The 10,901-nt window shown below is 34.5% G+C and overlaps 1 protein-coding gene across 1 annotated transcript; it reads right to left on the reverse strand.

The window, feature by feature from the left end:
• Positions 1-597: 597 nt before the first annotated feature.
• LOC129276344 (octopamine receptor beta-3R-like) lies at positions 598-6,107 on the reverse strand. Its single transcript, XM_064109418.1, has one exon. It carries the CDS (start codon positions 5,758-5,760, stop codon positions 4,621-4,623), a length of 1,140 nt encoding a protein of 379 aa, XP_063965488.1. The 5' UTR covers positions 5,761-6,107; the 3' UTR covers positions 598-4,620.
• Between the last annotated feature and the right edge of the window lie 4,794 nt (positions 6,108-10,901).

Genomic DNA, 10,901 nt, shown 5'->3' on the forward strand with positions numbered 1-10,901 from the left:
TTAGGTTTGTACTTACTAGGATGAAAACATGTACACGAAGGCTACTGTACACATTGGGTGGGTTCTCTCTCAGGTGCATTAAACAAAACCGCGAACGTCCTCATCAAGCAAACGCTCAAGCTGCTCTGACGGAGCTTGAAAAAAAAAACACAAGCAAGTGCTTAAACGCACAAGCAAAATGTTCGCTTTATGCATACGCTTTTTTGCAATAGCTTAATCATCAAGAAAATGCCAGAAGTCAAACTAAGAAGCAAAAGCATTTGCTCGCTCATTTTTATGCGTACGGAATAAAGCAGCAGCCAAGCAAAAGCAATTGCTACTTTTTATATGCATCTGACCCATTGTGTGTATATTATGCACTGCAACTATTGGCTGTGGCTTGGTTCAACTGGTTTTCACTCAACTTGTTATCAATATTCTCAGAACCATTTTCTGTCTCGCTTAATAATAAATTAATGACACATACACATCATGGTCTGTCCCAACTCATTCAAACACATAAATAAAACAAACACCAATGCGTATTTCCTATTACCAATTATCTCTACTTTTAATAAACCAAATGAACTTCATTTCTTTTTTTTTATAGCTAGATAAATTATCCTCACAACTATCATAACCCGATATGAAAAAATTATCAAACACAATTAAAATGAATAGACAAACATTACATCCCCGACAAACTTGAACGTCACATTTAAAGCACACTGCCGGTATCCTTTCTTACTTCTTGTAAATCAATGAATACTACTTTCTTGAAAAAAGGCTTAATCTGAACCGATTCAAATTATAGCAAGCACAAAGCTAGACTGAATGCTTAAGACGTTGTTTTGTTGGTTATTCTACTAGAATACGTCTGACTTCATTACACCTCCTTCCATACATGTGAACGAGGAAGTAAATTAAGAGTAAAAGAGAAGGTGTTTTTTTTTAAGAAAAACCTCCTTTAACCAGACATATTTAGCCATCTACATCAACAAGAATGATTTAAGTACCTTGGGACAAAAGTCTGTATGCCTTTAAATGGACTATTAATGAGTGTGCTCGCCGAGACAAATGTAAACGATGCATGAAATTTGCATTAATTACTCCATGGCATTACAAGAGGCAGAGGCATCGATCCTAGTTATCCATTCAAATAAACCAATTATCATTATCTTTGTATGTATTCAGTAATGATGTGGTGCAATTGTAAACTTTGGCCAACAGTTTCAGTGCAACAAAATGTTGAGCAGCACAAACTGTTTCCATGTTGTACGATTTCTATAATTATGAAACAAAAACCTGTACTTCAAAATTCAATCGAAAGTGCGATATATGTTAGGTGTGTGGCGTGGGAGGGGGAATCCCCACCTGTCACATGGCATCATCTATATACATCAACTTTCACTTCTGATGTTTAGGTAGAGCATAGAAATGATAAGTGTGTCACATGTTACCAGTGTATACCTTACTTCATATCTGATTACTATACTGTTAGACCAGACTAAAATAAGGTGGGTGTCGGCTAGAAAAGTATCATTAGGATTCACCAAGGCACTTAATCTTCGCAGACCCAACACACTCACTTTATTTAAAACTGACCTTGATAAATGGACAGAAACCTTTGATCTTTAAACTTTTGGTTGACCGGGGGGGGGGGGTTAAGGTTTAAGGTATCATTAGGAATAAGAAAGGTTTAGGACTGTTATTGCGTAATTGTGTCTAATTATTATTATTTTCAGTTGTTTACCACTTGCTTTTGTGTAGTATTTATTATTATTTATTTTTTCAATTAATAATATTTTAAATACGTGTTATCATCAATGTGTCATTATATATATATATATGTCATATTATTTCTCATGTTACTTTGACTGGGCCTCTAGGAAGAACAGAGCCATTATATTAATGGCTCTGAATAGAGTGATCCATCCGTATATTTTTATGTGCATGTTTATATATTTATATTTAATACAATATCTTGTGAAATGTATTTTATTGTGATTTTTATACGGTAAATAAAACCAAACCAAACCAAAGTTATAATGCTGAACAAGTATATCTCAGATAAAAATCACATTTGTTTTCCTGAAGATTGGGCCTTATGGGGTGGAAGGGTCCAGATATATAGCCATAACACGTGCCTCTTAAAAACCAATGACAGATCTTGCAGCATCGCAAGTAAAAGCTCAACAAAAATAGTCATTTCCCCCTGATTTAAAAATAAAATGTTTGCTCTCATTCAGCCAACGCCTTTTACATTGAGATCTAAATTAAAATATTTGATTGGTTTTTTGCATTGTTGCAAAGGGGCCAACATCACTTTTCGACAAAAAACTACTTACTTCAGACCTCCAATTTAAAAAGCATTAGTTGCAAATAATTACGTAACTGCCATTCATAAGAAATTATGAAAGTAAAACCCCAAAATTCTTTCACAATATCTATTTCAGTTTGGTTAATCATCATGATATGCAAGGATGCATTGATTTGATTTTAATATCAAATTATAAATCCTTGCATTCTTTTTGTGGAGCATAATTTGTCAGTTTCTGGGAACCATCCATATGGTATTTTACCAAAGAGAAGCATTTTATTTTTAGGGTCCGATGTACTGTACCTAATTGAATTCAATATTTTGATACCAGGATAATAAATATCCAAAGCAAATAGCGAAACATTGTATAGACTGAAATCTTTTATACCATTAACATTCAAAATTCAAGTTCAATATCAGGATTTCCTTCCTTCTAAATTTTTAATTGACTTCAGACATTTAGTCTTGGGACACTTCATGAATACAGTGGAAACTTGATTCCTGGATATTTGTTTATACATATTTCGATGCACAAACTATTGAAATATTTAAATTGATTTATAAGAAGTTTTATTTCAATAATCAGCATTAGATGCTTTTAGTTCCATTTTACTCTATTTTTCTTTTCTTGATTGTGTTCATGATTTGGGATATCCAATATGTTATAATAAAATTCATACTCTTAGCAAATGAGCTTCCAATACTTTGCTTGGCGATATTTTTTTGTAAATTTTCTACTTAAGTCTAGTATATAATATGCTCAATAATATATTCCTAATTTCCTTTATACATTTTGTTGAATTATTTATTATGTCAATGATATTATACACCTTAGTTTATATTTTACTGTTATTGTGTTGTCTACAGGATAACTATTCTCATTTCATCGATTTTCTCAAAATTAAATTTGTCATCTTTGAACAATTTTTGTATTAGCATGGAGGTTCTACCTCCATGGTATTAGTGATAATTCTGATTCCAATGTTATTGAATGAATTCATTCATTACTTGTATAGAACCTAAGTTACACTTTTATCTTTTATGTATATATTGTTACTTTATGTTAACAGGACCATGCTGAAAAACAGTCAATCTGAGCTTGTTATCTTGTATAAAGATATTTTAATTGATAAGTTAAAATAAAAAAAATTATATGTTGCAATCCACTACGTCATTATGGAAAGTGGTACTCAAAAGTAGTGAACCCCACCGGAAAATCAACATATTTAAACGTTCTGCCATTTAAAAAGTTCTACCATGTTTTAGATACTTAATTGTGAATTCAGTAGATAATATATTACACACAATCAAGTTTGTTTTTCTGGTCTCACCGAACATATTGTAGTCTACATTCACCACTTAGCCTGAAGGAGTGCATCTTGTGTTGGGGTTCATTAACAACAGTTTTAAGCACGAATGTTAGTTTGAAAGCCTACTATACAACAATCCTCCTTGTGACCCTTTATTTTCACAAAAATCACTGAAAGAGACATTATTTCAGAGGCAAATGTTTGGTTAGTGAAGAGAATCAATCACATAATTTGTGCATATGTTTTGGGGTTTATTGTGCATTAAAATAATACAAATAAATGTCAAGCATTCTGGATCAGTGATTAATAGTGAAGAATACATGGTGTTAGGTACTTCACCAAAAGACACATATTTTAGCATGAATCGTCTTATCAAAGGAGAACGCAAGTTCCGAACCATGGGGGAGTAATATGCCTATTCACTTATACATAATCTATCCATTTTGCGAGTATTGTCAGACTAATGGGATGAAAAAGCCTGAAAAAGCATGAATTTGACCGATTCGGGATCGTCACTTAATTTGGGTTGCCAAAGTCATCAACAATTCTGCGTCCTAGAATCTTAACAGGTTTTATAATAGTTTATCCAAATACACATCCTGTATCACGCTTTTAAGTTCAAAGTGAAAATTTAGTTTGCTTCTTTCTTCCATGCAGGCCCTTCCGATTACATAGCACCTCTTAGGCTTGTATGGGAGTCGCTAAAAAGATAATACTGCCATGTGCGTAAAAATGTTCAAAGGCCGGAAGGTAAAAATACAAACACCACAAGACAAAGAATTATACATGTAGAAAAGTTTATCGTGTCACTTAGAATAACATATCAAATCAAATGTGTAACTTTAGATCCTACAAATACATTTGGCACATATTAAAAAGGGATTCAATCGGAAAAGCTTGTGGCTTGGTGGGGATGACACAGTTCAAAGTTAATTTATTGAGCCAGCCATTACCGCCTACTCCGTTTGCAAGGTGACAAATGTAAGGATAATTTCCTTGGTTTTAAACCTTTCAGCATTCTGTATTATCTATCAAGTCCAATGAAGTCAGAACAAGAGAATTGTAATTCACATCGACATCTACTCCTGAAGAATGTGGGCTATGTCTCACACTCAGCTTAAGGTTGGCTGATTGTCTGGATCCAGGCATAGCAGAACTGCCTGATCTTTGAAGCCGTTTGCACAAAAATGCTTGTCTGAATTCCCTATCCCTGTAGCAATAGATGCAGGGATTTACGGCTGAACTGAGGACTACTGACAGGAGACTCACCACAGCAAGGACATCCCGGAAGATGATACCACCAACATCAGCCAGCTGGACCAAGAAGTAAGCATAGACTGGTATCCAACTAACGAGAAAAGCGCCGACGATCATTATCGTTGTCTTAACCGCTTTAAGTCGACCACTGCGTAAACTCGGTTGTCCAAGATGTTCAAAGGTATCTCTTTGGCCACGAATGGCACTAGACTGCTTCATGGCAATGTACATGATTCTGATGTTAAACACAATCAGCAAGGGAGTTAAGACGGATATGAAAGCAAGGATGGACCATGCTTGGATTCGAGCTATTGGAGTTTTGAATTCATCCGCTTCACAGATGATCGATCCGCCTTCGCTGATGTTCTTTACGACAGAAAAGGTGGTACGAACTGCGAAGCCGGCAACACAGAGAACCCATGTAAGCACTATCCCAAGACCGACGCGCTTATGCGTCACTAATGTAGCATAACGCAGCGGTCTCGTTATGGCGATGTGACGGTCGATCGTCACACCTACAATATGGATAAAAGCTATTCCGCTGAACACAACATATGGAAGAGTCAAAATAACTGATGTCGTTGCCTGAGGGGTGAAAATTTTGTAGAGAGCAAAACTCTGCAAAGGACAGGCTACCAGGCCAGTTAGAAGATCAGCTACAGCTAGGCTGGTGAGGATTAGGTTGGTTGGAGTTCGTAGAGCACGTTTCCTGTAGACGGCAGCAATAACTAGTGAATTACCAATAACCACAAAAACTGCAAGAGGTATCATCGGTATCGTATATGCTTGGAATATCGCCAGGTTCATTATGCCATTATCCTCAGTTTGGTTGAATTCATGTGGACATCTTTGGTAAGTGACTTTATGAAGGCTCTCTTCTCGTGTAGCTTCCATCCTGAAATGATTCCTCTTTGCTAATGAAGATCTTAATTCTTTCTTCTATTTTATAACTTTGTAAACTTTTGGTTATTTCGTCACAAAAGAGATCAATTATGTCGATGGTCATAAACTATCCCGCGATAGTTTTAGAAGGTTTCATCACAAGTGAAATAATGACCTCATAGATGATGATGATCCTATTAATCACGAAGTTGACGATCTTTTTCTGAATGATCTCGTCACCGTAGCTCATTCGCACGTGGCTTTGATTTACATCCTTGTAGTCTCCAGGGAGCTCATTTTACTGTGCTGCATCAAATTACAAGTGGGTGATTGATTATATCCTTCTTCTCTTGGTTGTGTATCTCAAATAGAAACGACTTGTCAATGATAAGTGGTTTCTATATATACACAGGTAATGCAGGCCAAGAGTTACAGAAGGGGGTGAGGAGGATGGTGCCCCTATTTAAAATGCCTCCACTTCATGAGGCACTGATTAGTAGACTTGTTAACTGCAAAAAACGCTGCATTTTTTAGTACAAATGTGCCTCTTGGCATGTTTATTCCTTGAACCCATTGGAAAATTTCATCCAAAGAGACACCCTGCATCTATGCAAATTAACCCTAATTAGCATAAATTATGTAAATTAGCCTCTAAAATGAGTAATTTACTAAAAACACTGGTAAAAATGTAAAGCTACTTCATAGAAATGTCAAATTTGATGCAAAGCGTTTGTGGAAGTAGCAAAAGAAAACTAAGGAAAAAAATGCAGTAACCATACATTTCATTACCTAATTTGCATAAATTATACACACTTTCAATCAAAAGTGCCCCTTTTTCAAATGATTCTGGATAATCTGAATTGAATAAAAGTATCAATAAATGTGGTATATATGTAAATAATGAATGGTAGAAATGTGTCTTAGGGTCTGGGAAAGACATTGGACAAACTAACCTTTTTAAAATATGCAAATAATCCCTAATTACCATAATTTATGCATAAAACTGCAAAATGCTCTGAACATTAAAAAAACCGCTTTAATAGTAAAACATGTCTTACTCGTGATAATCTAATGATGATGAAAGGAAAAGAAACTATACATGAGAAAACTATATCTTTGTTATTTTCAATATTTGCGTTAAATTCATTTGTTTGTGATATTCAGTGCATAATTTGCATAAATTATGCAAATTAGTACTATATTAAGCTTTTGTGTGATTTTGAATGATCTAAACTTAATAAATAATTATATATGTGTTAAATAGGGTTATTATAAAGTATTCGGGCACAAAGAATTCACTACATCTATGCAAATGACCACTTATTACCATAGATACATATAAATGAGTTTACCTATACTAATTCCATGAGTAGTGTAAAAAATGAGGCATTTTAATCAGTACTAACGTTCTATGGATGGAGGAAAAGAAAACATTTACCAACGAGCCGTTTCTCCATCCATATCATCGTCTAATTTGCATAAATTATGTATAAATTATGCATAAATTATCATACATTATGCAAATTATGCAAACATAAAATGGCTAATTTTCGCAGTTTATACCCGATTCCCAATCAAAATTCTGGCACAATTAAAACTAAAGTTCAATATGACATGAAGAGACAAGTAAATACAGATAGAAATAGTTTGTTGTGTGTAGAACTACACAACTTTTCATATCATGCTAATTACAATTGGTATAATTATATAGTTCCAGACAGTGTTATTTAATTGTTTGTATCAACTATATTGATTCTCTTCTAACATATACATGGCATTATATTTACAAAAATTGGTCCCACAGTTAAAGAAAATTGTAGAGTTTTAGAGTTCATAGTCTGAAACTTTTATATATTCCTAAATGCTGCGATGCCACAATTAGCAAAACAACTTTTATATATATGAAACCTCCTCTGCTCTTGGTAAAATTAGAAAAAAAGACGGAAAAGGGTATTATTGTAGTTTTAGTATTTAATTAATTTTTGTTCTGGTTTCTGTGAATGCGTATTTTGAGCCATGTTTAGTCAAATGAATTACTTACATACGATGTTATTTAAGGAACTCTGCACTTCAAACATTTTCTTGTTTATGCTTTAATAGTTCCTACTTTGTTTTATATGTAACATTATATTCAGTTCATAGTCAGAAACTTTTATTTTTTCCTAAATGCTGCGATGCCACAATTAGCAAAACAACTTTTATATTTATGAAACCTCCTCTGCTCTTGGTAAAATTAGAAAAAGACGGAAAAGGGTATTATTGTAGTTTTAGTATTGAATTAAATTTTTTTCTGGTTTCTGTGAATGCGTATTTTGAGCCATTGTTAGTCAAATGAATTACTTACATACGATGTTATTTAATAGTAGAGCGGATTAGCTCCAAAAATCACAACAATTGTGCAAATTTTGACTAAAGCATAAAACTTTCACAAGTATTAGTATATGCCATAAGATTTATTTTAAAGATGGGAGGTAAATTTATAAATGCCGAAAATGGCATTTATAAATTTACCTCCCATCTTTAAAATAAATCTTACGGCATATACTAATACTTGTGAAAGTTTCATGCTTTAGTCATAATTTGCACAATTAATCGGCTAATCCGCTCTACTATAATGAACTCTGCACTTCAAACATTTTCTTGTTTATGCTTTAATAGTTCCTACTCTGTATTATATGTAACATTATATTCAGTCAATTTATTTCTTGTTATGCATGGAGAAAAATAAAAAATTGCAATGCATTTTAAATGCAATAACATTCTGGTAACGAAAGCCTAACCCCATTGGGAGCCTGTCGAAGGTACTCCACACCCCTTTCTCAATATCAAGAGTTATATAATTTTTTATTTGAAATTATAGCTATAATTTCCACCGATCTTTTGAAAAAGACAGAGGATACATTGTTCTAAAGGTTGCATTAAAAGACGTCCTGGTACGTTGAAGCCTATACCCTTTACTATTTTACGTTGCTTGTCAAAGTAGCCCCATCACTTTCCTTAGACTATATTATTCTATTTAAAATATCCTTTTGATAACGCCCCTTCTGTAAAAGGGGCGCTTTTGCTGAAAATTAAACCAGCTTCTATTTTCATTAACGTTCTAAGATAAAGGAGGCATAAGGATTAAGTGAAGAAAAATCCTGACAAATTAAATCCTCTCCCCATCGAAACCTATAAGAAGTTGCACGACTAATTATCTTATTAATTACACTTCTGCAAATTCTGCTACACTGTAAAACCACTTCAATACTTAATGTTCTCTTGGATAAGAAATAGAAGACCCTACTCTACTGGTTAGTAACCAGTAGAGCATGTAACCAGTGGTTACATTAGCATTTGGAACATCAAAGCCTTTCCCAATGGGAGCCCCCATGGCATTTCTAGTATACGAGCGCGCATCAAAATATATTATTGTTCGTAACATGTATTATTTCATTTAGATGGGTATTAATACATTTTCCACTATCTTCTTGTAATGTAATACAAAATATGAAGATTTTCCATTGGAAAAGGTGCCTTTACTATAATTAGCTAGCCGTGGAAAATATTAAAAAGTAAGAGGAATGTTTTTTGATTGGTTTTTTGCCCCAAAGGGGGTTAAAAAGTGCAGTATGGAAAGGAGTGGGGAACCATGAAGGTACGCTCTGTACCATGAATTTTCTACATGCAACCTGTGAAATGATGCTTCCTATATTTACCTAAAATAATATGTAGAATTGTGGGGAGGGGGTACTTCGACAGGCACACAATGTTGGATATGCTTCAATGTGCCGGATTTTCTCTACCTGTAACTTGGCAGACAGGCAGAGGGTCCCCTCTATGTTAAAAAAAAATCAATAAAAAAAATGGAAGTGGCTTTTCCATGTAGAAAAAAATGACGTTTTGTCCCGATTGAGAGTTCCAAAAGGACGCTAGTTCAAACATAGAGTCAATGCGGAATGAGATGTGATACTATCGACAGGCAGGCTCCTTTGTGGAATAGGATATAATGAACTTAATAACATGAAATCGACAGAGCAACGTCTCCTCTATCTAATAAACAGAGGTTCCATAAAACTAAACTTTGCTTTATTAGGTGTTAAAGACGCCTTTTTGCCACCGTGGGGGCTACAAACACATGAAATATTTCAATATTGTCAAAATATGGAAAGGGATGGGGAAATAGCCCCCTTAGAAGTAGGCTTTAATTTGCCTGAATTTCTTATTCATATAGCTTGTGCACTAGAACAATGCCTCCTCCTGGGCACTGTGAACGATTTTTACAGGGGGTGCTGATGTAAATTTGAAAAGCAAAAAAGGTTCAATATAATATGAAGGTCATTTTGGTCCCAAGAAATTTAACAAGCATAGAAACAAAAAGGATTGCACTACAAAATGAAGGTTATTTTGGTAACTTTTTGTTTTCGTTTTGTCACATCTGCCGGAATTCCAGGGGGTGCTGTCTATGAAGAATAATACACGCAGCACCCCCCCCCCCCGAAAATCTTGTGGGCGCTTCAGCCCACGCTTCCCAGTGCCAGGGCCTCCTCTATATAATGTAGATGCTGCTGTTAATAAGTGCCCTTTTCCAGATGAGGGCTTCATTTAGACGATATTTTCAATATATATTGTCAAAACAAAATAAAGGGTGGGGCAACTTCGACAGGCCCCGTCATGTATATACAGGGACTTATTTCCATGCGATATAAAACAACGCCTTCTCTGTTGTTGTTTTTTTTCCAAGAGGAGAATGTAAAGCGGCTTTACTTTGTAGTAGAAATGCATCTTTCTTCCGATGGGACACTAAAAATATTTTATTTCAACATAGAGTGGAATCAATAAAGAGGTTTGGGTAGTTTAGAGCTTACGTGTGGATGTTCTTCAATGTACCACAGTTCCTCTACATGTTACTTGTAGAGTATTTTCTCCTCAATCTATTCCAAGATATCAATACAAACAAAAGTAATCTTTTTGGAGTTCTAAAGACAATAAATTATTTTAAATACATAAAACCAAATAGTCCAGGAAAAATAAGGTTTGACCTCAAACAAATTGCAACAGAATTTTTTTCACCGCAATGCATTTCCATGAAGTCCCCAAAATGACATACTAAAAGTCCAGAAAAATCCAAGTGGTGGAAAGACGTCTAATTTGCATAAATCCAAAATGGCGGC

The sequence above is a fragment of the Lytechinus pictus genome, chromosome 14 (assembly GCF_037042905.1).
Source record: "Lytechinus pictus isolate F3 Inbred chromosome 14, Lp3.0, whole genome shotgun sequence".
Taxonomy (NCBI): Eukaryota; Metazoa; Echinodermata; class Echinoidea; order Temnopleuroida; family Toxopneustidae; genus Lytechinus; species Lytechinus pictus.

Excerpts from the sequence above, each read along its gene's own strand:
- LOC129276344 (XM_064109418.1), bottom strand. The coding sequence starts at position 5,760 with ATGGAAGCTACACGAGAAGAGAGCCTTCATAAAGTCACTTACCAAAGA.